The sequence below is a fragment of the Marmota flaviventris genome, chromosome 17, assembly GCF_047511675.1.
Source record: "Marmota flaviventris isolate mMarFla1 chromosome 17, mMarFla1.hap1, whole genome shotgun sequence".
NCBI lineage: Eukaryota > Metazoa > Chordata > Mammalia > Rodentia > Sciuridae > Marmota > Marmota flaviventris.
In genome coordinates this window covers 61735041-61761712 of record NC_092514.1, presented here as the reverse complement: position 1 = coordinate 61761712, position 26672 = coordinate 61735041, and the positions used below count along the sequence as shown (strand labels likewise).

At 42.1% G+C, this 26672-nt stretch overlaps 3 protein-coding genes across 9 annotated transcripts in view; all 3 read left to right on the top strand.

Annotated features, from left to right (window-relative positions):
- Positions 1 to 22577, top strand: part of LOC114082409 (keratin, type I cytoskeletal 28) — a 42842-nt gene extending 20265 nt beyond the window's left edge. For 2 of the 7 annotated variants that reach the window (XM_071604019.1, XM_071604020.1), the window contains 9 exons: positions 469 to 551; positions 1045 to 1243; positions 3537 to 3698; positions 3777 to 3902; positions 6739 to 6956; positions 7532 to 7587; positions 19830 to 19915; positions 21664 to 21796; positions 22488 to 22577. In XM_071604019.1, the coding sequence (XP_071460120.1) occupies positions 469 to 551; positions 1045 to 1243; positions 3537 to 3698; positions 3777 to 3902; positions 6739 to 6956; positions 7532 to 7587; positions 19830 to 19915; positions 21664 to 21765 (1032 nt within the window). In that variant the 3' untranslated portion in view covers positions 21766 to 21796; positions 22488 to 22577. Of the gene's footprint in view, positions 1 to 468; positions 552 to 1044; positions 1244 to 3536; positions 3699 to 3776; positions 3903 to 6738; positions 6957 to 7531; positions 7588 to 8094; positions 8426 to 19829; positions 19916 to 21663; positions 21797 to 22487 lie in introns of those variants that run through there. The other 5 variants (XM_071604025.1, XM_071604022.1, XM_071604021.1 and 2 more) reach the window with 5 other exon arrangements.
- Positions 22578 to 23030: 453 nt separating this feature from the next.
- LOC139702549 (leucine-rich repeat-containing protein 37A3-like) lies at positions 23031 to 24439 on the top strand. Its single transcript, XM_071604028.1, has one exon. The coding sequence runs from the start codon at positions 23031 to 23033 to the stop codon at positions 24105 to 24107; it is 1077 nt and encodes a 358-aa protein (XP_071460129.1). The 3' UTR covers positions 24108 to 24439.
- The window catches only part of LOC139702547 (leucine-rich repeat-containing protein 37A2-like), a 27192-nt gene continuing 24643 nt past the window's right edge, over positions 24124 to 26672 (top strand). The window contains exon 1 of the mRNA XM_071604018.1: positions 24124 to 25937. Coding sequence (XP_071460119.1) covers positions 24550 to 25937 — 1388 coding nt within the window. The 5' untranslated portion in view covers positions 24124 to 24549. The remainder of the gene's footprint in view (positions 25938 to 26672) is intronic.

The window sequence follows — 26672 nt, the reverse complement described above, 5'->3', positions numbered from 1 at the left end:
AGTTCGAGACCAGCCTCAGCAATTTAGGGAGGCTCTAAGCAACTTAGCGAGACCCTGTCTCAAAAAAATATGAAAGGAGGAAGGGACTGGGGATGCGGGTCAGTAGTTAAGTGCTCCTGGGTTCAATTCCCAGTTTAAAAAAAGAAAGAAAGAAATGCTTCGTGACTGTACTTGTATTTTTTTTAACTTATTTAACTATATAATTCCTCTCATTACTCAAAAATAGACACTTTGATTCCTAAATTTCCACAGAGCTATCATGTTCTTAGTTCTGTTCATTTTGAAATAGATTCATAGATAAGAAAGTATTAAAACATTTAATGTTTAAAAATTCAGTTTTAAGTGCTTTGGTTATGACATAAGGAAGGAAGTTTTATGCAAAAGTTACTTGGGTAATTTTTATTTCCTGAAATAATTACTAATAAGAGCACACTTACTTACTGTGGTCTCCCTTTTGATTTCTTCTAGATTATCTCTTCCACTGCTGCTAATGCTAATGTCATTCTGCAGATAGATAATGCCAGACTGGCTGCTGATGACTTCCGGCTAAAGTAAGTGATAGAAAATAATCATGCTCTGGGAAAAGTTTCCTAACTATTTAAGTTGTCAAATAGAATTTTTGATTTCACTCCAAGTAGAATAAACTATAACCTAAAAGATTAAAGAAAGCAAATGATTTACATTACATGACAATAAACTATACTCACAATTTATATATATTTATTACATTCTTCAAACAAAATATCCAGGCATCACTTTGCCTGCCTAGAATAGTGCCAAGGACAAAGTAGAGAGCCAGTAACAATCTGCCAACTAGGCAAAAGGGTAAACTAAAATAAAATTTCAAAATGATATATTTTTATCTAATTGGAATATGGTATTGGAATTTGTGTGATTGAATAACTGCTGGTTATCCTGTACAGAACTGGGAGGCAAGATAGGAGACTTCTTTCTCTGTATATTTTTTAATAATATTTAGAGCGCTAATTCAGCTTCTAATTTTCAATTTCAATAATTAAGGTTTTCTTCTCCCATTTCTTGAAGTAGTCTAACTTATACTGAAATAAATACCACCGCCCCCCCAAGGTATGAAAACGAGCTCACCCTTCACCAAAACGTAGAGGCAGACATCAATGGGTTAAGGTGGGTTCTGGACGAGCTGACGCTTTGCAGGACGGACCAGGAGCTGCAGTATGAGTCCCTGAGTGAAGAGATGACCTACCTCAAGAAGAACCACGAAGAGGTAGGAGAAGCTTCGCTTCTGGTCAAATCAGAATTCTGTACATTTAAAACATTTGGTGGGAGGGGTGTTAAAATGATAATAGTGATTCATGCTCATTGTAATCATTTATTCACACCAAAGCATATAAAGGAAGATTTCATTTCTCCTAATCTGCTGTTCTAACACCATTCCTGGAGGTTATAAATATTAACAATTAATCTGTACCCTTCCACTTTTCAGATTGATACAATTCTATCCACTTGAAAATAACACATTTCTTATGCATGAATATAACAATCTTTCTTTATATTCGATTATTTATTTCATCTACTTAAGCCTACCTTGAGGTCAGTTTTCTCATACAGGACCTCTCTGACTAGGAAAAGATGTTTTTCTTCCTTCCTTCCTTTTTTTTTTTTTTTTCTTGTACCAGGAATTAAACCCAGAAGCACTTAACCACCGAGCCATATCTCCAGACCTTTTTATTTTCGAGAAAGTCTTGCTGAGTTGCTTAGGGCCTTGCTAAGCTATTAAGGCTGGCTTTGAACTTGTGAACCTCCTGCCTTAGCCTCCTGAGCCTCTGGGATTATAGGCATATGCCACTGCACCAAGCTATTTTTTCTTTTTGTATTTAATGAGCCTGGATTTACTTCAATATGGAGGACTGCACAATAATAAACCCTTATTTAACATGAAATACCACGCAACTTCGATCCCCTCCCCACCCCCCAAAAAAGAGATTGTTCCAGAAATAATTGAAAAGATCTCTGAAAAAAATGGTTGACAAATTTTCAGAAACCCCTCTTGACAGGAGGTACTCCATTAATGGTTTAAAAGAGCCAAAACATCAAATCTACCTGTCCCAAATGGGAACGTTATGGAAAAGAGAAAAGAGAAGGAAAATTTTAAAAGAAAAAAAATTATTCATTTATTTTAGTTCTAGTTGGACACAGTACCTCTATTTTATTTATTTATATATGGTGCTGAAGATCGAATCCAGTGCCACACACATGCTAGGCAAGCACTCTGCCACTGAGCCACAACCCCAGCCCCAAGAAAAAACTTTTTTTTTTAAAGAGCCAGGGAAAAGTTGGACCACCAGAGAGTGTGGGCAGGACAGCCAAGAGATCATGCCCTGTAGCGGCCTCAAAAAATTGAAAATCCTGGGTTGGGGTAACCGCTCAGTGGTAGAGCACTTGCCTAGCATGAGTGAGGCATTGGGTTTGATCCCCAGCACCAATTTAAAAAAAAAAAAACTAATTAAAGAAAATAAAGGTAAAAGAAAGAAAAGAAAATCATGGGGAAGGAAGGGAAGAAATGACAACCTTAGCCAAGCAGCCAGCAGGAGACATTCCCTGGAAGGTAAGGTTCACAGCAGGATTCATTGGCCCCTTAAAGATAATATACACCTACTGAAAAAGGGTGCCTTTGAATGCACTGAGTGTAGAACTTCAAGCAACTCAATTTTCAGATTTTTAGAGCAACAAGAATTTTTTTCTTCACCACAGAATCTTACTCAAAATATGAAAATAGATTAATAGTGGTTTCCTTGATCAATGCACTGAAGGTCATAGATTTAGGGTCATAAAAAATGGCTTAAGGAAGCAGGGATATGAGTCCAAATGAAAAGGTCAGCCACCCAAAGAACTAAGTTCAGGCCGTTGGTTTGTTTCTCCGTTCAGAAACCCTTTCTCTGACTTTATCAGGCAGATTAATGATCTGCCCGGTGATTTATCCTGGAACAGAGAGGCTGTCCTGCTCAGAACAGATACTCAGGAGCCAGAGTACCATCTTCAAACTGCCCTCTTTCAAATCCTAGTGACTCAGGCGTGTTATTTCACCTCTTTGTGCCTCAGTTTCCTAATCTGTAAAATGATAATAATAATAGTAGTAGTACCTACCTTAGAGGGATGATGAAAGTCTTGAATTAGTACACATGAAGACAGTGCGTAAAACGGTGCCTGGCATATAATAATCATTCAATAAATAATTACTGCTGTCCCTAAGATGAAAGTTCCAAGGGCTCGGATTTTTATTTGTTTTTTTCCCACTTTATTTCCATCAACCATTTAGTCAACTATTATGTGGTGAATAGCTCTCTGGTCTTTGTAGTCCCTTCTCATGGAAAAGAATGAAAACCTTCGCTTTGCGCGGAGGTGGTGGTCATGGTTGTTTTAATGAACAAATAACTAATTAAATAGATGACTGGCACGAACATGGGTGGAATAAGCCAATTCCTATTTGGGGGATCTAAAGTAACGCCTCTCAGAACTCTTCTCAGGCTGCATGTGAGCACACCCGCGTTCCCCTCTAGGAAATGCAGGCTCTGCAGTGCGCGGCTGGAGGCAACGTGAACGTGGAGATGAACGCCGCCCCCGGGGTGGACCTCACGGGGCTGCTGGGCAACATGCGAGCTGAGTACGAGGCCCTGGCTGAGCAGAACCGCCGGGATGCCGAGGCCTGGTTCCAGGAGAAGGTGAGGTCAGCGCCCCCCGCCCACCCACACCACGTCGGAGTTCGGACTTCGTGTGACCCTCCGCGCCCTGCCTTCCAGAGCGCCACGCTGCAGCAGCAGATCTTCGACGACGCTGGCGCAGCCACCTCCACCAGGACCGAGCTGACAGAGATGAAGCGCACCCTGCAAACACTGGAGATCGAGCTGCAGTCCCTCCTGGCAACGGTAGGTGCGAGCGCAGGTCAACCTGATTCCAAAAAGCCCCCAAGAGTGGCCTGTCCCTTCGACCCTGCAACAGCTCCACCTGCTAATAGAGTGGAAAAGAATAGGAAAAATGCACCCCCCCCCCCCCCCCCCCCCCCCCGAGAAAAAGTGCGTTGTCTTCCTCTCTGACTTTATTGAGGTTCCCCTCCGGGCCGTGCTCAGAGCTCATTTCATGGAAATAACCAACTTGTGGCATAGTTCCCACCTTAGCATAATTCTTCTCAGCCCCGCAGAGCAAGTAGCAGCATTGTGGCTCCACCTGAAAATTAAGTGACAGGTCTGTAGTCACTCAGTCACATAGGGCATAGCTAGTTCATATCAGCATTTCCTAATATAGATGAAGACATATTTAAAAGACACGTTGTGGTTTTCACCAGGCAAAGGAAAAGAGGGTTCGTATCCCAACTCCACATGGGCACTCTCAGAACCATCCTTCCCACAGTTCCTGGGCAGAGGTCCCATCCCAGAGCACACACCTAGTAGAACTGGGCAGTCACCACTTCAGCACATACTAGGACACCTGGATTGCTTCAGAGATTACCATGGAGACAATTTAGGACTAAAGCCCACTTCTGGATTGTGAGTTGGCAGCACCCAAAAGCCTTGATTTTGAGAATTATTGCACAGGGTGGCCTATGAACCCCATCTTCACAAGAGGTTTTCAGCTCCCTGAGGACACCAAGTTGCAATATAAAGACAAGAACAGCTACCATAGAGATGAGCTCAGTGAGATAGAAGGAAAAGAGAACTCAAAACAATAGGAAGGGTCTTGACTTGGGTGTAGCCCAGCACCAAAATAAATAGATAATAAGTAAATATTAAAATGAGAAGTTTTTATTTAGCCATTCTAAAAAAAATGTCCGTACTCTCTTACTTTATAATATTTAGGGGGGACTTGTTTTTACCACTATCTAACCCTAAGTTTAACCAGCATGTCCCACTTCTCACCACCTTACCACTGCTGCTAGCTGGTTCCTGAGCCTCTCCCTGCCACTTTGGGTTCCCAGAACCTTCCTCTCCACATTCCCCTTTCTCTCAAACTAGAGCCCTGAGGAACATGCTCCTGCTGCAGTAGCTCATGAGTTTCTGTTTTGAGAAATATTGAGGGAAATAAATTCCTGAGCCCCTAGATCAGAATGTAAAGCATCTGCACACAAGAAGCTATGATATTATAGAGCAGTTAGATTCTGTGCAACCCACAGTACTATGGCTTGGGGTCATGAGAGATTCCTCCCCAGAAAGCCCATTTAATATCCAACACCACTGAATTATAGAATAATGGTGGCATAGAACCTAACTTCTCTGCTTTTTGACCTAAGATAAAAATCTAAGTTCAATTTCTTATAGTTAGACAACGTAAGTCAATTGTGAGTTGGGAGCTGTCTCAATCTATTGACATTCACATTGCTTCCTGTAGTATGCAGACTCCCAAATTCATCCTGCCAACTTTCCTCATGACAGGCCAACCTTTACAGTGGAAAGCTGTGACATACGTAGAGTTGTTGTCTCCTCTGACTTATGAGAGCATTAGCAAACTTAAAAGGAGTGCCTTATGAGGACACATCTTTGGGGAAATTAAGGTTTTAAACTGCTGAGCTTTGAAATTACCTCGCTTCACCAGAATCTTGCTACCCGTTAACTGAATTTCCCCTGTACCATCCTGATCAGCTTCCACCCAAACACTCCTGAAGAGTCCGGGACCCCCCACCTGACCAGCTGGTCAGCCTAACTCAGTTTCCTAAGTTAGCAACATTGGGCATATGTCTGCTACCATGATGAATATTTTATATCTACCTCTTTGCAATCCTAAAACAAAATCAATACATAATATTGATTATATATAATATTTAGCAATGCACAAAATTATTTCTAAGACTAGTGCCACCATCACAATTAAAAGGAAAAAAGAAAAGTATTTTTAAACTTGGGCCCAATCACCCCAGAAAATGTCAGACAGAGTCTTGCATCTTCTTTTAATAAATGTTTTATTTTTAGCAATATAAGAACAGGAGTCACTCCACACAAGAAAAAAAGAAAAAAAAAATGAAAGAGTAGAAGAGGGGTGGTAGACACTCTGATAATAATGAATATCAGAAAGAAGTAATGACTGCCCAGTCATATTTCTACATGATAAAGGAATGAGGGAAATTACCTTCACTGAAGTAAAGATCACATGCCAAGACAAATTACAGACTATGGAAGTAGAAGAGAGGAAGTATAGTATTCATAAGAGTAGTGTCGAGATAATGACCTGTACTGTGTTGTGAAATGCACTTCTGGCTTTGAAAACCCACTCAGTAAGGTGTTTGTTCCATCTCAAGTGTATCCATCCTTTGGTGGATGACAGAAAGTCAAGGATGGATTAGAAAAGGAAACAATAGCACAGTGGGCCTCGGAATACGATAGGGACACAGCAGAGTGAAATTGAAATACAACAGGCAACCCAAAAATAAATATGTAACTTCAAAAAGACAAATGTCCCCATATTGATTTCTTACTATACTACCCCCAAAAGTATTTTCATATGTAGATTGGTCCTAATAGGAAGTATTACCTAAATACCATGAATATCTAGTGGGTCATTCAGAAGTCTAGTGGGGAAAGGGTTGCTTATTCCCTGTCAGGTCATCCAGCAGGCCTGTCCCCACCCCAGCCTCCAACTCCCATTTGATTATGACAAGCCCCACACATTTCCAAAACTTGCCCAGGGAGCAGTCCTGCTGGTTGCTGAGAAACATGGTACTACATAGTCCTCAGGGTGGTTTCATCCTTTGCTTTGTATCTTTGATGTCCTCAGAAACGCTCCCTGGAGTGCTCCTTGACAGAGACTGAAGGCAACTACTGCACGCAGCTGGCGCAAATCCAGGCTCAGATTGGGGCCCTGGAGGAGCAGCTGCACCAGGTCAGGACTGAGACGGAGGGCCAGAAACTGGAGTATGAGCAGCTCCTGGACATCAAGGTCCACCTGGAGAAGGAAATTGAGACCTACTGCCGCCTGATAGACGGAGATGGGAAGTAAGTAAAACCATTGGAAAGTTCCGCACTGCCCCTTAGCCTTCCACACATCCAAGCCTTTTTTTATTCCCACTGTACAAAAGCATGTCCATTTCTTGCCTCAGGGGTCCTCTGCATACCTTGTACATCACAGCATCCTCCTCGTCTGCCTTGGAGGACTCCACGTGTCCCACACAACTTCCCATCATTGTACTTTTAATCATTGCAGGTTTCAAGATTCTCCCCAACCCCCAATCCCAGGCTTCATCCTTCCTGATATGAAGTTCATTCCTAATATCACTGCTGCCCTGAAATAAATGCACTCCCAGGATCCATATATGTGTAAATATGTGGATCCTAGGGGAGTATATATATTTATCTTAAACTCTTGGATTTAAAAAAAAAATGGAATGGTTTTTAAAATTGGCCTCTCCTTAGATAATATTTAATTACTTTCAGCTCCTGCTTAATATTTTCTCCATAAGTAAATTAAGATCTGTTTTTGTCATACAAAGTTCACTCGAGCTCACTGATTCAGTGAATATTTCTTATGTAATAGTAAACAAAAATATAAAAGAATAAACTTTTTTTGGCAGTTCATGCTCCAAATCAACAAGCTTTGGATCAGAAAATTCAGGAAATTCATCTAAAGGTAATAAAATCTAATTCTGTTTCTGTTGCAGTAAATACTTTTGCATTAAAGATAGTCATACATGGCCGGCCACGGTGGCACACGCCTGTAATCCCAGCAGCTCAGGAGGCTGAGGCAGGAGGATCATGAGTTCAAAGCCAGCCTCAGCAATGGCAAGGCACTAAGCAACTCAGTGAGACCCTGTCTCTAAATAAAATACAAAACAGGGCTGGGAATGTGGCTCAGAGGTTCAGTGTCCCTGAGTTCAATCCCTGGTACCTGCCTCCCAAAAAAGATGTCATATGCTATGGCAACTGTCTATAATTAAATAATTCTAACAAAAGTACTCTGAATTGAAAGTATTGGTTTTAATTTTATCCAGCTATCTCAAATTATTATTATAAATCTTTACTTACTCCTCACTAAATAAAAATGTACTTGATGTTTTATATTACAACCAACAATGGAATTCTTTGTCATATAGTCTTTTAAGCTGAATATATGAATTCACATATGTTTTATTTCTAGATTTAGCCAAAACCACGCTGGTAAAGACGGTGGTGGAAGAGATAGATCAACGTGGTAAAGTTCTTTCATCCAGAATTCACTCCATTGAGGAAAAGACATCTAAAATAGTCAATGGCAAGACAGAACAAAGGGTTCCCTTCTAGCTCTCATTTTAGAGAAAAAAATAATATTTTGAGAAAAGATCTGGCACCACTGAATTATTTTAAATATGAGAGAGAAATATAAAACACTTTCTACTCTTAAAGTTCCTTAGCAAAAATACCTGTTTTCTTAATAACCTTTTCAGGTTGTTGGGTGTTTGGTTTCAAATAAATAAAAAAGTTGATGTGCACACATTTCTGTTTTTTGAAGACTAATAAATAATTAGTTGTGATTTTTTTCCTTAGGGAGATACTTATGGACTCAATTTTTAACTGAATTTCACTTGAGTTTTAATAACAGTCGGTACCAGCACTTGACATTAAGTATTAAACATTTACTAGGCATAATCATGAAAGCCCAAGTGTCTACACAGGCAAAGAGTCTGGGAAAACTCAGGAATTCTGCAACTGAAAAGTCCACCTCTAGATGGCGCATGCATGGCATTTTACCAATCGCCTATCTCCAGCCCTTTTGGGGCCACTGGATACTACCTAGGACAGGTTTCTCATTTAAACAGGAACGTCTCAAAAAGATCCACAGTCATTAGCCTCATGTTAATGACTTTTTTCCTAAAGCAGATTGGAAGCTTTTTCTATGAAGGCCCAGCTAGTAAATCTTTTAGATTTTGCAATCATAGAGTTTCTCTGTTCAATATTCAACTTGGTCATTGTAACAGGAAGCAGCCACAGACAAGACAAAGAGGAACAAGACTGCCTTCCAACAAAACTCTGGAATATGAATTGCAAATAATTTTATGTGTCATGAAGTATTGTAAATTTTGATTTTTTTTTTTTTCAAAAACTTAAGAATGTAAAAACCATGTTTAACCCAAGGGCTGTATAAAATCACAAGGCAGGTCAGATTTAACCCACCAACACCCATTCTAGAGTTCCAAGTCTCAAAGGGTTGATGAACTTTCTGGCTATTGTGTCTTTCTACCTTAGGAAAGCAGCTTTTTTATTTCTCTACTATATGGTCTGATTCCAATGCAAAGCTCCACTGAGAGCAGGAATTCTACCTGGGCACAATCAGGAGCCACTTGTCAAAAGAAACTAACTTTATTTTTAGAACCACACACCAAACCACACAGCTCCTCAGGAAAAACCCTCAGAGCCCAACTGCCACCACCGGCTTTCCACAATCCTCTCTCTCCCACACAAGCTTCTCTCTACCTCCCACAATCCTCCTACTCTTGAGGCCGATTGGCTGGGTCACGTGGGCGGAGCCAAAAAAGTCCCCCAATGAGCAGCTCCCTGGTCTGAAAGGGCAGGGAAACAGCCCAATGAGCATCACCGCAGAGGAGCCAATCAGCTAGATGTTGCTGGGGCCGAGGAGCCAATCAGCTAGATGTTGCTGGGGCTGCTGTGAGCCAATCATCAGCCGGCAGCTGGAAGTTTGCTGGGGCCCCTTCGGCTGTGGCTCTCAACAACCCAACAACCCAACAGTCACACGGAAGTTCCTAGAAGTGGTGCAAAGCACAGGATTACAAACTCTTCCACCAAAAGTCATCAAAGAATGCAAAAACTAGAAATTCATGAGGAAATGACTTTCCAAATGTACAATGCATAGGGCCAGCTACTTATTTACAGGCTTCGGTGTTAAATGAAAATGGGAGGTCTCTTGTTCAAAACTCAGATTAAAAAAAAATGTCATTAAAGGTATTAAAATAGAATGCTTTTTCCCTTCCACTGAAGCTGCATTCTCAACTTGTGCTGGGTTTTTGTTGTTTTGTTTTGGGATCTTTTCTTTTTAAACTATTTAATGTCATTCTAAGTAAAAATAAAATAAAAATTTAAGTTGTTGCATACCTTTTACCACTCATTTTTATATTATGCAATCAATGCCAATTTTAAATCCAACCCTAAGAACATTTAACTTGTACACAGAACACTGAAATTACCCAATTCCTATCTTGTTGCTCGTATATGCAAATGTATTTTTGTTTTCCCCAAAACAGTGGGAACACTACTCAAAACAAACTTAACCATTTTTGTTTTGTTTTGTTTTGCCATACTAGGGATTGAACCAGGGCCTTGCACACGCTAGGCAAGCATTCTACCCTTGAGATACACCTACAGCCCTATTCTACTTCTTTATATATGCACATTCTACCAACATGCTCTACCCTTGATTTACTGATGAGTAAGACAAGACTGAAAGCAAAAGGAACTCTGGGTTGCCATATCATTATTTTCAGCATACGTGGTTGGCCAGTACAAGAAAGTAAAGGTGCCATGGTAGAGTTCCTGGGTCATTCATGGTTCTTGGGAACGCCAACACCTTCTGCATTTGAAGTAAGTGCTGGTTTGCATGAAAAGCCTGGCATCTTGGGGTTGTCAGAGATCTGGCTCACTTAGCCAGAGTTGGAACGTACTGATTTTATACTCACTTTGTGTATTGCTGGACCCCTGTGCATCGCAGGTCCACCAGAATGCAACGCATACTGGCATTGCACGCGCTACACACCACAGAGGCCAACTGCATATAAACATACCTCACATACTCCTCTACTCACTCACATGCCTCATGTGGCCCATCAGAATTCACTTACAAGACACAAGTCCCAAAATAGAATTATTAAGAATTTCAAGATGGGCACAAAGAACATTAATCCAAGTGTGGGGGTCTTCTGAACATAAGATCCTGTGCGACTACACAAGCTTCAGATCCACAAAGCCATCCCTGCTCATCGTGTATGCTCATAACTCATTGATTTTTTAAGACACTGTCTTCATGGTGATCTGTTTTCCACAGCAGGGCCCAGTAGAGCACAGGAAGGGGCCTTTGCACTTTGTAGTCAGGTTGCTGTCAATGTGAAATGGCTTATAAGGAAAACAACTCCCGTGCAACATTTCTTGCCAGAAATCCCTGTGTATCTATTCAGCAAAGGAATGAATGTAGAATTAAATTCAGATGAATTTCTTTTAAATCCTGTTGGGTTCACAGGTTGGAAGGAAACATCTGGTCCTCAAGCTGTAGTCTTAAATCTGCCCTTCCTTCCTAGGAGTGTGAGAACTGACCATGGCCTTCAGTTCTATGATTTTGCTTTGCAGAATTCCAGGGCTCCCTGAATTCCCTAATGATTTTGTATTTTTCTCTGGTGCTTGAAGCTTCATGCTGCTTTTTGCTACAGTGGGTTTCTGAACTGGCAGGAATTCCAAGAAATCCATCTCCATGTGAAAGAGAGGCAATTGAACCACTGTGCCGGGGTAGTTAGTTGTTAAAGTGGCAATCACAATCTGCCATTCCATATTTTAACAAACACCCAAAATTTGTGGGAGCTCTTTGCAAGGAAGTAAATTACCACTTGCTGTAAATAACTCCCTTGGGATAATACATGGTATCTAATATACTATCAAACAGTATTTACTGATAGTTTATTTAAAATTGTGTATTTCCAGAATATGATTTTTTTCTTCTGGGGACACACTTCCCCTAAATTTCTCATTTCCTATGATTATATCTTACTCACTTTAATGAATTTTTCCCCTTTTATTTCTAATTATTTTCTAAATTCTGTCACCTCACCTCTAAGATTTACGTTGCTGCCTCTTTTTCTTCCCCCTCCTCCTTCTTCTCCTGTCATTTCTTAAAATATTTTTAGTTGTAGATGGACACAATACTTTTTTTTCTTTTTTTTATTGGTTGTTCAAAACATTACAAAGCTCTTGACATATCATATTTCATACATTAGATTCAAGTTGGTTATGAACTCCCAATTTTACCCCAAATACAGATTGCAGAATCACATCGGTTACACATCCACATTTTTACATAATGCCCTATTAGTAACTGTTGTATTCTGCTACCTTTCCTATCCTCTACTATCCCCCCTCCCCTCCCCTCCCATCTTCTCTCTCTACCCCATCTACTGTAATTCATTTCTCTCCCTGTTTATTTTCCCATTCCCCTCACAACCTCTTATATGTAATTTTGTATAACAATGAGGGTCTCCCTCCATTACCATGCAATTTCCCTTTTCTCTCCCTTTCCCTCCCACCTCATGTCTCTGTTTAATGTTAATCTTTTCTTCCTGCTCTTCCTCCCTGCTCTGTTCTTAGTTGCTCTCATTATATCAAAGAAGACATTTGGTATTTGTTTTTTAGGGATTGGCTAGCTTCACTAAGCATAATCTGCTCTAGTGCCATCCATTTCCCTGCAAATTCCATGATTTTGTCATTTTTTAGTGCTGCATAATACTCCATGGTGTATAAACGCCACATTTTTTTAATCCATTCATCTATTGAAGGGCATCTGGTTTGGTTCCACAGTCTAGCAATTGTGAATTGTGCTGCTATGAACATCGATGTGGCAGTATCCCTGTAGTACGCTCTTTTAAGGTCTTCAGGGAATAGTCCGAGAAGGGCAATAGCTGGGTCAAATGGTGGTTCCATTCCCAGCCTTCCCAGGAATCTCCACACTGCTTTCCAAATTGGCCGCACCAGTTTGCAGTCCCACCAGCAATGTACAAGTGTACCTTTTCCCCACATCCTCGCCAGCACTTGTTGTTGTTTGACTTCATAATGGCTGCCAATCTAAGTGGAGTGAGATGGTATCTTAGGGTGGTTTTGATTTGCATTTCTCTGACTGCTAGAGATGGTGAGCATTTTTTTCATGTACTTGTTGACTGATTGTATGTCCTCCTCTGAGAAGTGTCTGTTCAGGTCCTTGGCCCATTTGTTGATTGGGTTGTTTGTTCTCTTATTGTCTAATTTTTTGAGTTCTTTGTATACTCTGGATATTAGGGCTCTAAAAATAAGTGTGAGGTGTAAAGATTTGTTCCCAGGATGTAGGCTCTCTATTTACCTCTCTTATTGTTTCTTTTGCTGAGAAAAAAATTTTTAGTTTGAGTAAGTCCCATTTGTTGATTCTAGTTATTAACTTTTGTGCTATGGGTGTCCTATTGAGGAATTTGGAGCCCGACCCCACAGTATGTAGATCGTAGCCAACTTTTTCTTCTATCAGACGGCGTGTCTCTGATTTGATATCAAGCTCCTTGATCCATTTTGAATTAACTTTTGTGCATGGCGAGAGAAAGGGATACAGTTTCATTTTGTTGCATATGGATTTCCAGTTTTCCCAGCACCATTTGTTGAAGATGCTATCCTTCCTCCATTGCATGCTTTTAGCCCCTTTATCAAATATAAGATAGTTGTAGTTTTCTGGATTGGTTTCTGTGTCCTCTATTCTGTACCATTGGTCCACCCCCCTGTTTTGGTACCAGTACCATGCTGTTTTTGTTACTATTGCTCTGTAGTATAGTTTGAAGTCTGGTATCGCTATACAGCCTGATTCACACTTCCTGCTTAGCATTGTTTTTGCTATTCTGGGTCGTTTATTTTTCCATATGAATTTCATGATTGCTTTCTCTATTTCTACAAGAAATGCCGTTGGGATTTTGATTGGCATTGCATTAAACCTATAGAGAACTTTTGGTAATATCGCCATTTTGATGATGTTAGTTCTGCCTATCCATGAACAGGGTATATTTTTCCATCTTCTAAGATCTTCTTCTATTTCTCTCTTTAGGGTTCTGTAGTTTTTATTGTATAAGTCTTTCACCTCTTTTGTTAGGTTGATTCCCAAGTATTTTATTTTTTTTGAAGATATTGTGAATGGAGTGGTTGTCCTCATTTCCATTTCAGAGGATTTGTCGCTGATATACAGGAATGCCTTTGATTTATGCGTGTTGATTTTATATCCTGCCACTTTGCTGAATTCATTTATTAGCTCTAATAGTTTCTTTGTAGACCCTTTTGGGTCTGCTAGGTATAGAATCATGTCACCTGCAAATAGTGATAATTTAAGTTCTTCTTTTCCTATTTTTATGCCTTTAATTTCTTTCGTCTAATTGCTCTGGCCAGTGTTTCGAGAACTATGTTGAACAGCAGTGGTGAGAGAGGGCATCCCTGTCTGGTTCCAGATTCTAGAGGGAATGCCTTCAATTTTTCTCCATTCAGAATGATGCTAGCCGGAGGCTTAGCATAGATTGCTTTTACAATCTTGAGGTATGTTCCTGTTATCCCTAGTTTTTCTAGAGTTTTGAACATAAAGGGATGCTGTACTTTGTCGAATGCTTTTTCCGCATCTATCGAGATGATCATATGGTTCTTATTTTTAAGTCTATTGATGTGGTGAATAACATTTATTGATTTCCGTATATTGAACCAGACTTGCATCCCAGGGATGTATCCTACTTGATCATGGTGCACAATTTTTTTGATATGTTTTTGTATCCGATTCGCCAGAATTTTATTGAGGATTTTTGCATCTAGGTTCATTAGAGATATTGGTCTGTAGTTTTCTTTCTTTGAAGTGTCTTTGTCTGGTTTAGGTATCAGGGTGATGTTGGCCTCGTAGAATGAATTTGGAAGTTCTCCCTCTTTTTCTATTTCCTGAAGTAGCTTGAAAAGTATTGGTATTAGTTCCTCTTTAAAGGTTTTGTAAAACTCTGCTGTATACCAATCCGGTCCTGGGCTTTTCTTAGTTGGTAGTCTTTTGATGGTTTCTTCTATTTCCTCAATTGATATTGGTCTGTTTAGGTTGTCTATATCCTCCTGACTCAATCTGGGCAGATCATATGACTTAAGAAATTTATCTATGCCTTCACTATCTTCTAATGTATTGGAGTATGAGGATTCAAAATAATTTTTGATTATCTTCTGTATTTCTGAAGTGTCTGTTGTGATATTGCCTTTTTCATCCCGTATGTTAGTAATTTGAGTTCTCTCTCTTCTTCTCTTTGCTAGCATGGCTAAGGGTCTGTCGATTTTGTTTATTTTTTCAAAGAACCAACTTTTAGTTTTGTCAATTTTTTCAATTGTTTCTTTTGTTTCGATTTCATTAATTTCAGCTCTGATTTTCATTATTTCTTGCCTTCTACTTCTTTTGCTGTTGTTTTGCTCTTCTTTTTCTAGGATTTTGAGATGAAGTTTGAGATCATTTATTTGTTGGTTTTTTCTTTTTTTAAGGAATGAACTCCACGCAATGAATTTTCCTCTTAGAACTGTTTCAATGTGTCCCATAGATTCCGATATGTTGTGTCTGTGTTTTCATTTATCTCTAAGAATTTTTTAATTTCCTCCTTGATGTCTTCTATAACCCATTGATCATTCAGTAACCTATTGTTCATTCTCCAAGTGATGTATGCTTTTTCCTTCCTTCTTTTATTGTTGATTTTCAGTTTCATTCCATTATGATCAGATAAGATGCATGGGATTATCTCTACTCCTTTATATTGTCTAAGAGTTGCCCTGTGACATAATATGTGATCTATTTTTGAGAAGGATCCATGTGCTGCTGAGAAAAAAGTGTAACTGCTTGCTGTTGGGTAGTATATTCTATATATGTCAATTAAGTCTAGGTTATTAATTGTATTATTGAGTTCTATAGTTTCCTTATTCAACTTTTGTTTGGAAGATCTGTCCATTGGTGAGAGAGGTATGTTGAAGTCTCCCATGATTATTGTATGGTGGTCTATTAGACTCTTGAACTTGAGAAGAGTTTGTTTGATGAACATAGCTGCACCATTGTTAGGGGCATATATATTTATGATTGTTATGTCTTGTTGGTGTATAGTTCCCTTGAGCAGTATGTAGTGTCCCTCTTTATCCCTTTTGATTAACTTGGGCTTGAAATCTATTTTATTTGATATGAGTATGGACACACCTGCTTGTTTCCGAAGTCCATATGAGTGATATGATTTTTCCCAACCTTTCACCTTCAGCCTGTGTATGTCTTTTCCTATCAAATGCGTCTCCTGTAGGCAGCATATTGTCGCGTCTTGTTTTGTGATCCATTCTACTAGCCCGTGTCTCTTAATTGGTGAGTTTAAGCCATTAACATTTAGGGTTATTATTGAGATATGGGTTGTTCTTCCAGCCATATTTGTTTATTTATGTTACTAAACATGGTTTGTTTTCCTCTTTGATTATTTTTCCCCCCTTTACTGTCCTACCTCCCACTGTTGTTTTTCATTGTTATTTTCCATTTCCTCTTCCTGTAATGTTTTGCCAAGGATGTTTTGAAGAGATGGTTTTCTAGCTGCAAATTCTTTTAACTTTTGTTTATCGTGGAAGGTTTTAATTTCATCTTCCATCCTGAAACTTAATTTCGCTGGAAACACAATTCTTGGTTGGAACCCATTTTCTTTCAGTGTTTGAAATATGTTATTCCAGGATCTTCTAGCTTTCAGAGTCTGTGTTGAAAGATCAGCTGTTATCCTGATTGGCTTACCCCTAAATGTAATCTGCTTCCTTTCTCTTGTAGCTTTTAAAATTCTCTCCTTATTCTGTATGTTGGGCATCTTCATTATAATGTGTCTAGGTGTGGGTCTCTTATGATTTTGCACATTTGGCGTCCTGTAGGCTTCTAGGATTTGGGATTCTGTCTCATTCTTCAAGTCTGGGAAGTTTTCTCGTATTATTTCATTGAATAGACTGCTCATTCCTTTGGTTTGGAGCTCTGTACCTTCCTGTATCCCAATGACTCTTAAGTTTGGTCTCTTAATGTTATCCCATATTTCTTGGATGTTCTGCTCATGGTTTCTTAACAGTCTTGCTGAGCTGTCTATGTTCTTTTCCAGTTGAAATACTTTGTCTTCATTGTCTGATGTTCTATCTTCTAAGTGTTCTACTCTGCTGGTAGTATTCTCCATTGAGTTTTTAAGTTGGTTTATTGCTTCCTGCATTTCTAGGATTTCTGTTTGTTTGTTTTTTATAACCTCTATCTCCCTGTATAGTTGATCCTTTGCTTCCTGGATTTGTTTGCGTAATTCATTGTCGAAGTGATCTTTCATTGTCTGATTTTGCTGTCTAATGTCTTCCTTGATACTCCAGATCATCTGAAGCATGTATATCCTGAATTCTTTATCTGACATTCCATCTGCTACAGCTGTTACCTCTTCTAAAGTTGTGTTGACCTGCATTGCTTGTGGTCCTTTCTTTCCTTGTCTTTTCATACTGCTTGCGTATCTTTCCTGCAGGCGCGGGCGGCGGCTCTGCTCTCTCCTTATTCCAATTGGGGTGTCGTGGCTACCACGCCGGCAGGTCACTGGGCCTGTTCTGGGCGCTGGCGGCGGCTCTGTTCTGCCCCTGCTCCAATTGGGGTGACGAGTGTACCACGCCGGCAGGCCACCGGGCCTGATCCGCCGGTCGGTTGCAGGTTTGCCTACCCTGCAGGCGCGGGCGGCTGCTCTACTCTGCCCCTCCTCCAAATGGGGTGACGTGTCTGTCGTACCGGCAGGCCACTGGGCCTGTCCCGCTGGTCGGTCGCAGATCTGCCCACCTTTTGGGCACGGGTGGCGGCTCTGCTCTGCCCCTACTCCAATTGGGGTGTCGTGACTACCCCGCCTGCAGGTCGCTGGGCCTGTTCCTGGCACGGGCGGCGACTCTGCTCTGCCCCTACTCCAATTAGGGTGGTGTGTGTACCACGCCGGCAGGCTCCTGGGCCTGATCCGCCGGTCTGTCGCAGGTCTGCCTACCTTGGAGGCGCGGGCGGCGGATCTGCCCTGCCCCTCCTACCACGCCTGCGGACCCCTGGGCCTGATCTGCAGGTTGGTCACAGGTCTGCTCACCCTGCGGGCACGGGTGGCGGTTCCGCTCCGCCCCCACTCCAATTGGGGTGACGTGGCCACCACACCGGCAGGGCCTGATCCGGGCGTGGGAGAAGGATCTGCTCTGCCCCTACTCCAGTTGGGGTGACGTTTGTACCACACTGGCAGGCCACTGGGCCTGACCCGCCAGTCTGTGACAGGTCTGTTTACCTTGCAAGCGCGGGCGGCGGCTCTGCCCTGCCCCTCCTACCACGCCCATGTACCACTGGGTCGCGGGTCTGCCCACCTTGCGGGTGCGGGTGGCGGCTCCGCTCCGCCCCCTCTCCAATTGGGGTCACGCGGTCACCACGCTGGCGAGCCGCTGGGCCTGCTCCGGGCGCTGGCGGCGGCCCCCATATAATGCTTTCATTCACTAAATTCTTTCATAGCAATGGTCTCAAATTTGTCCTGTGATATTTGTGAGAAAAATGGCTGCAAATATTATTGTCCCCAGTTTATGAATGTAGAACAACTTGCCTAAGCTCATGCAGAAAGTATTTGATCCAAGTCTTCCTTCTCAATTGCTTGCCTGTCATACAGAATAGTGATTATAAGTTTTGGACACCTGGGTTTGAGTCCTAACTTAGGTTTTTTTGTTTTGTTTTGTTTTATTTGGTGGGGGGGTACCAGGGATTGAACCCAAGGGCACTCGGCCACTGAGCCACATCCCCAATCCTTTTTGTATTTTATTTAGAGACAGGATCTCACTGAGTTGCTTAGGGCCTTACAAAGTTGCTGAGGCTGGCTTTGGACTTGAGATCCTCCTGCCTCAGCCTCCCTAGCTGCTGGGATTACAGGTGTATACCACCGTGCCTAGCTTGTATCTTAGATTTTTAAAGTAATTTAGGTTTTATAGTCAGACAGATTTTAGGTATTTAATATCTCTAAATTGCAATCTCATTATTGTAAAATAGGGCTAGTAATTCTGCCTACCTTATAGGGGATATTGTAAGAATAAATGAGATTATAAATGTAAAAAGTTCAGAACTATGCTTACATGATAAGCAAACATAATATGTTCACTATCATTGTTATCATTTTCTTTCTGAGTAAACAGATAAATAAACTCTGCTGAATTAAGAATTCAGTTCAGTTTTTACTTATGGCATTGACATATTGGGTAAATATGACTCTTATATAATAATTAGCTGCTTTCATGTGAGCCTTCAAAGAAGCAGGTTTTGAATGACATCACGCTCCCACTTGAGTTCTCCTGTGATGTGAATGTTACAGGCCACATTCAAAAAAAATGTGATGATTAGCAGAATTTCCAAACACAACTGCTCTCCTAGTTCATGGGCTTACAAGCTTAGAAACTGAGAAATCCTAATTAAGTTATCAGATACCCTTATTTGCTTGTAAGAGGTAGCCCTGATTGGTCTCAGCCTTCCAATCTGGGCAGCCCTTCCGGGTTCATGAGCTAGAATTTCCAACGGTCAACTCTTGAGTAACAATCTTGAAGAACTAAGGAACTAAGCTTATATGAACTCAAAACTCTTTAGATCAAAAGCTTTATGCTTTGAAGGAAAACTGTATTGTCTATAAGGTAAGTAGACCAGTTTCTGCCAATAAAAGATGCTAGTACTTTCTCCAAAAATTTGCTCATTGTTTCTGGTGGAATTTTGGTTCTCAGGGAGTAGGAAATTGCTCCTTCTTCTAATACGAAGTGTCTTCTAGGCCACGGATCTACACTTGGGTTCTAGGCCACGGATCTACTGAACCATTTGTACACTTTTGTTTATGAATATTTCCTATGTCATTATTTCTTAGTTCCTATCTCTAAGATCACAGCATTCTTTTAACCAAACATTGTTGATACTTCATTATGTATTTTTAAACAAATAGTTATGTTAAGACTGATGCATAGGTGAGGACATTTCTAAGAAATGCTCTTATTTTCTTTCAGAAATCAAAGGCATGTCTCATTAGGGTGCTACCATGGTGTGCAATAAGTTTTAGAATAAGAAAAATTCTGAATTAATTCTTGTTAACTTTATTTCAGAGAGTGGTAAAATAGCTGTGGTGTACAGACCCAGTGAAGAGATCAGAGTTGCCAGAAGTGAAGAAGAACTACATGATATAATTCAAGTATGTGAAGATGAAAGCTCAGGGGTTCCATAGTCAGTGTAGCCATGATTGAAAACAACCAGTGGGCTGGGTGCAGGGTTCATGCCTGTAATCCCAGCAGCTTGGGAGGCTGAGGCAGGAGGATCACGATTTCAAAACCAGCCTCAGCAACTTAGCAAGGCCTTAAGCAACTCAGCAAGACGCTGTCTCAAAAGAAAAGAATTTTTAAAAAAAAGGGCTAGGTGGCCTGGTGTTATACCTCAGTGGTAGACCACTTTCCTAGCATGTGTGAGGCACTGGGTTTGTTTCTCAGCACCACATATAAGTAAATAAAATAAAGATTCACTGACAGCTAAAAATATTAAAAAAAAAAAAAAAAAAAAAAAACGGCTGGGAATATGTCTCAGTGGTTGAGCGCCTTGGTACCATAAAGAAAAGAAAATAAACCAGTGTTATTGAAAGACTTCAGCATTTCATCATGTATCATTCTTAGAAAAATGAAACTAAAACTGCTTTTGATTATAGGGGATTTATGGACTTCCTGACCCATTGTTTGAAGTTTAGAGAGTAGAATTGAGACCTCTCAAGGGACTACTGTAGTTACAGACTCAAAAGAGGAGCTAGGCTCCCTTTCCAGAGTTAGAGAAAGTGGGCTGCTTGTCTTTTTAGATTTTCCCTCAAGTAGGATCACAGAGATTTGGCAACAGAGTAACTACAGCCTTAGGTTTGATTGTGTTGTAGCTTTGAGAACTATTATGCCTCCAAAAATGTGGTGTGTTATCTAAATCTCAACATCTCCCTATACTCAAGTAGAATATTTTGCTGAAGAACCTTTCTGTAAATCAATTATATGAAAGCCCTTAACTAGGGAGTAAGTTGCCAAAGTAATTTCTAGATTAGGCATTATTTACTATGTATAAGATATTTGGGGGAGGCACAAAAATATGTTTTATGTGGGGGGCGGGGGGATTAATTTGGAGATTTTCAATTATATGACTCTCTTCAAAAATGTGGGGTGTTTTATTTTGAAAAGGCAGAGGAAGTGGGTTGCATTCTGAAACAGTATTTTAAGTTATTTCCATGTAAAAGTTTTAGTTCAATTTAAATAAAACCAGTTAAGGAAACTTAACTTTAAGAAGTCTCACTTCCTGTGAAATGTGAAAGGAAGTAAGTCCACACTGACTGTAGAAATCCCATTATAAGAGCAGATCCACCCCTTAAGGAGGTGACTTTGAAAACCATTACTATGTGCTCAGCCATATGCAAGGCACTGGGAATGAGAAGATGACACATCTTTATGCACTAGGGTTGTGTCAGGTAATAAGTAATAAAACAGATTACTATAAGGGCTCTGAAAAAAAAGTCATTTGGGTTCTAGTCTTAGTAGTGTTTCAAGAAAACTATTTAAGTTGCAGGCTTTAACATCCTGCCTTCTCTAGATATGTGCACAAGAGTCACCTTTAAAAAAGTGGTGTTGTCACGCCTATGTGAGCCAAGGTGGGAAGGAGATGTTTTCCCATGCCAGTGTAAAGGGCTGTCCACACGGATTCACACCCCTTTCTCAGACTGAATTGCCCACTGCCTAAAACCCCTCCTATAGAAATTTCGGAGTCATCACTGATTTCAATGGTAGCCCCAGCCTAACAGAGTGATGAATTAATTATCAAACATGATATAGGATAGAGAATTTAGAGCAAATGGCAACATTTTGGAATAAATAACCTTAATGTGTAGTCTGCCTGTTAACCTAACTGGCCCTCGTTTTACAGGTCACTTGCTTCTCTTGGAAGCAGTATAGCCAAGGGGAGGAAGAATATCTCTGGGATTTCAACCTGGAAGAGGAAGAATTCAGGCTGCCAGAACTGGACTAGCACTACTGAATATCCCCAGAGGCTCAGTCCTGTGAGTTCCTTGGGAATCTCTGCCGCCCCCCACCCAATGGGCTGCTAGAGTCCTGGTGCCACCCACATCTAGGGCCCAGATCCTGATTGGATGTAGGGGAGGGGGCCTGTGGGAGTCGATTGTGGCCCCTGCTTGGGGAAGGGAAGCTTGGGTTGGTTGATTGTGGGAAAAGGCTCCCCGCGAGCCTAATAAAGGTTGAGCCTAATAAAGGTTGCGTAATCAAAGATGTCATAATCAAGGTGTCATAAATAAAGGGTGGGGCGGGGCCACTGAGGTTTCCCAGGCGCGCGCCTCAAGGGGCTGCCATAAGGGTTAGGCTCCCACAGGCGGTTAGGCTACCACAGGCGCGCCCCATTGGCTTGGGTCGCTGTGCCCCGAAGCCTCCGCACGTCATGTCCCTGCTGCGCCTCTGGGCACCAGGGCTTCTCCTCACGTGGCAACCATTGTGGCTGCTGGTCCAGGCAGCTCAGCCTCTGGAGTCGCCCCAGGACCCTCTCCAGCTGACCGCTGAGCACCCAGGGCCTATCAAGCCCTGGTCTCTGCTCTCCTCTGAACTCCCACCCTTATCGCCCCATGCGCTTACACGCCCGGCAGACCCGGGAGGCTTTGATGACCTGGGGTCCTCTGCTCGCTCCCAGATGTTGGACTCACCACGGAAGTTAACTGACAGTTTGCTTCCATTCTTGGGCAGGGTTTCACCTGGAGAGCCGCCCCCAGAGGTGGATCAGTTTGCTGTTCCACGTCAGGATCTGCATCAAGACAAACTAATTCGGCAAGAGAGGCTCCCAGAATTGGTTCCAATGCTCGACTCAAAAGTAAGATTCATACTGTCAATCTAGATCAGTCTACAGATCACCAGTCATTTGAAGTACTTGTTCCACCTCTAGATAGTCAGAGTGCAAAAGCAGCAAAGTTTATTGTTTCACCACTGAATCTGAAGAAGGATGTAGCTCAGCATCCGAGATTTGCTAAAGTTGTTGGTGGAACTCCAAAGCAATTTGCAAAACTTCAGCTTCAGAACAACTTGCAGGATGATTATGTGTATCCAAGTACAGATGTAGCTTCTTCTGGCAACCTACCTCCGGAATCCCAGGAGAACTCAGAGGAGTCTCCAGAAACTCCTGACCAGGTTGAACCTTCTGTGGAGGCCCAAGAGACTCCTGAGGAGCTCCAGTCCTCTTCGTCCCAGCAAGAAGTTCCTGAGGACCAGGAGGCTCTAGGAGGTGAAGCATCAATGCATCATAAGCTTTCATCTCTAAGAAGTGACACTCAGCCGGTTGTCACAAGTAAACCTGCAGATCTGGTTACCGTAACTCCGCAGGCAGATAAAGAGATTCACCTTCCTTCAGGCCAGGAGCAGGCCCCAACCCAGCCTTCAGAGGGTCTTGAAGTAGTAGAACCTTCATCAACCCAACAAGAGGCTCCAGCTCAGACTTCAGAGCTCTCTGAACCCTCTTTAGCTGAGCAAGAGACTCCAGTTCAAGCTCCCAAGTCCCCTATGGAGAATATAGCTGAAACTCTACCAACTCTACCTGTAGTTCCATCTCTAGGTCAGGATCAAGTTCATTATTATAACTTGCCCAGTGTTACAGGTAGGCCTGCAGACGTGGAAATTACCATAACCTCGGAACCTACCAAGGAGGCCGAATCTTCTCTAGCCCAGCAGGAGGCCCCAGTTCAGCCAGAGGCCTCTGTTCAGGAGGCCTCAGTTCAGGAGGCTCCAGTTCAGGAGGCTCCAGTTCAGGAGGCCCCAGTTCAGCCAGAGGCCCCAGTTCAGCCAGAGACCCCAGTTCAGGAGGCTCCAGTTCAGGAGGCTCCAGTTCAGGAGGCCCCAGTTCAGGAGGCCCCAGTTCAGGAGGCTCCAGTTCAGGAGGCCCCAGTTCAGGAGGCTCCAGTTCAGGAAGCCCCAGTTCAGGAGGCTCCAGTTCAGCCAGAGGCTCCAGTTCAGGAGGCCCCAGTTCAGGAGGCCCCAGTTCAGCCAGAGGCTCCAGTTCAGGAGGCCCCAGTTCAGGAGGCCCCAGTTCAGCCTCCAGAGTATGCGGAGGAGGTAGAACCTTCTCTAACCCAGCAAGAGACCCCAGCTCAGCCTCCGGGCCCTCCTGTGGAGACTGAACCTTCTCTCAGTGAGCAAGAGACCCCAACTCAGCCTTCTGAGTCTCCTGGGGAGGACCAGTCTTCTGAAAGCCAGCTGGAAGTACCGGTGCAATCTCTAGACTTGCCCAGTGTGACCGGTGAACCTGCAGATGTACTAATGACTATAACACCTGAACCCACTACAGAGGTGGGAACTTCTGTGATCAATTCCAACTAATGAGTCAGGACCTTCTGCATCCCAGCCTGAAGCCCCAACTGTGCCTCCAGAGCTCCCTAACGATGTAGGTCAATCTCCAGAAGGTGAGGATGTGACAGGTTCTTCTCTAGGTTCTGATCAAGCTGAGTCTCCTACTCCAGAATTGAATAATGAGGTTGAAACTTCAGCGCAACAGGAGACCCTAGATGAGTCCTCAGTGTCCCCTGAGCAGTTGGAACCTCAGCCAAGCCCCCCTCTAGAGGAGGAACAACCTCCAATTGATCAAGAGGTCCCCAGTCAGCTTGAAGAGCTGCCTGAGGAATCTTTATCAAGTCAGCAGGAGAGCTCATCTCTGCCCTCAACGCCCCCCGTGAGTGTTGAACTTCCACCAGTCCAGGAAACACTCCCAACTAAACCTCCAGAATCCACATTTGTCCCGACTATTGCTTCCTTCAGTGATTCCATGTCATTTTCACCTCAAGATCTAGAAGTAATGTTCAGAAGTGGGTCTTCAAATTTGCCTAAAACCACAGTTCAACATGTGGCTCTGATAGTTACTGTACCTTCAGAAGCCACTAAAGAAGTTGAGCCAGTTTCCACCCAGCAAGTTACATTTTATCCAGCACAGTCTAATGCCCCTTCCCAGTCTCCAGGATTCCCTGAAAACTTTGGATTTTCTTCAGCCCAACAAGCAACCACAACTCAGATGGAAACTTCAACTGAGGTCCTAAGTCAGAATCAAGCTCAGGATTTAACATCACCCAGTGTTACATTTCAACCTTTGGACCTGGAACTCACCTCAACTCCAAAACCCACTAAACGTTCTAGAGCGAAGAAGAAGCCTGTAGCTCTTTCATCGTTCCCTATAGCTATTGGAACGTTCTCTATATCACTTCCAACGGTCCCCGTATTTGTTTTTCCAACCATGCAGAAAACCTCAACTTTGCTTCCAAAGTATCAAGAAGGAATAATTCCAACACAAGAAACTTCAACTCAGCCACAGGTCCTAACTGAGAATCAAGTTCATTATTCAACAGTACCCAGCTTCGCATTTAAACCTGTGGAAGTGGAACTCCCCATAACTCCAGAGCCCAATGTGGGGGTTGAACATCCTACAGCTTTTCCTCCAAAGCCCCATGAGGTAACACTTCTACGTCCTCCCCAGGGGACTACAAATCCTCCTCCAAAACCCCCGGAGACAACATTTCCACATCTAGATCTGGAAACTACAAATCTTCCTCCAGAGCCCCCTGATGTGACATTTCCACGTCCATACCAAAAGACTACAAATCCTCAAATCAACCACAAGGAAACTTCAGTCACAGCTCAATCTTTTGAAGTGGAAATTACCATAACTTCAAAACCCAACATTGATGTTGCGTCTTCTCAAACCTTGCCGGGGAAGCCAATTCAGCTTCCAGAGCCATATACAGAGATTATAGCGAAACCTCCTGTATATTATGAGATTACACTTCCAACAATAAGTACAACTCCGGTGTCGGAGTCCTCTAGTGTTGGAGTTCAACCTCCAGACGTGACAATTACCCTGACTCCACTACCCAGTGTGGCAACTGAAAGTTCTACAACTCTTTCAACAACTGAAACAACTTCACAGCAAACAAATATGACTGAATTCACAGTTGCACAAGTGGAGCCAGACCAAACCACAACTCATTTCCCCGAAATTTATGCCACAGAAAAGGAAGAAAATGTCACCAAGAACACTAGTATATGTGAGCTCTGTACCTGCCAAGATGAGACACTGTTGTGTGTTGGTCTCGCCCCAATGCAGAAACTCCACCGAGTGCCTGTGCTAGAGCCCTACAGCTACAATGGCACCTTCACAGTCTTGTAAGAATCACCTTTCCTCATTTGTGCTCTGAATTCTGCCTACCCTTTTCCTCAAGGGTCTCCGGGACCTTTCTCATCTCCCCAACCCACACTGACTGACTTTTTGCTTTTAGTTTTTGCTTGTCAACTTCTCCATATCCTCTTTTTCCTTCTTACTCTTGTGTCCTTTCTCCAATCTTTCACTTGTGATCATCCTTTATTTTCTTACCCATTTTTATTTAGCCCTATCATATCATTGCTTAAGCTTTACCATTTTGCTCCATCTGCTTTACAACTCATTAATGATGATACAACCAAGTGGTTAAGAGTAGATTCTAGAATAAGACTGCCTGACTTTGAACCCAGATCTTTCATTTATTAGCGTTGTGACCTTGGGCAAAAAAGCTCTATGTCTCAGTTTCCTTATTTGGAAAATGGGGATTATGATAGTTACCAGTTCATAGGATTGTTGTGAAATTTAGATGAGAGAGTACATGTAATACTCATGTCGGTGCCTATCATATATGAATACTAGCTGTTAATATTATCATTCAGTCCCTCAGTTATGTCCAGAATTCATCTTAGCCTTGGCTTTCATATAACATCCATTTTGTGCCCAACTGAGGGCTAAGTACTATGGGAGCCACAGAAATATGACATTGTTTACAGAACACAAAAATGATAGGTGGGAAGAAGACTAAAAATGGAGATGATATATAATTAAGTACTAAAAGAGGATGCAGACCACAGGTGCTG

Bases quoted from the DNA above. Each gene is read 5' to 3' on its own strand.
- LOC139702549 (XM_071604028.1), top strand. From the start codon at position 23,031: ATGCATCATAAGCTTTCATCTCTAAGAAGTGACACTCAGCCGGTTGTC.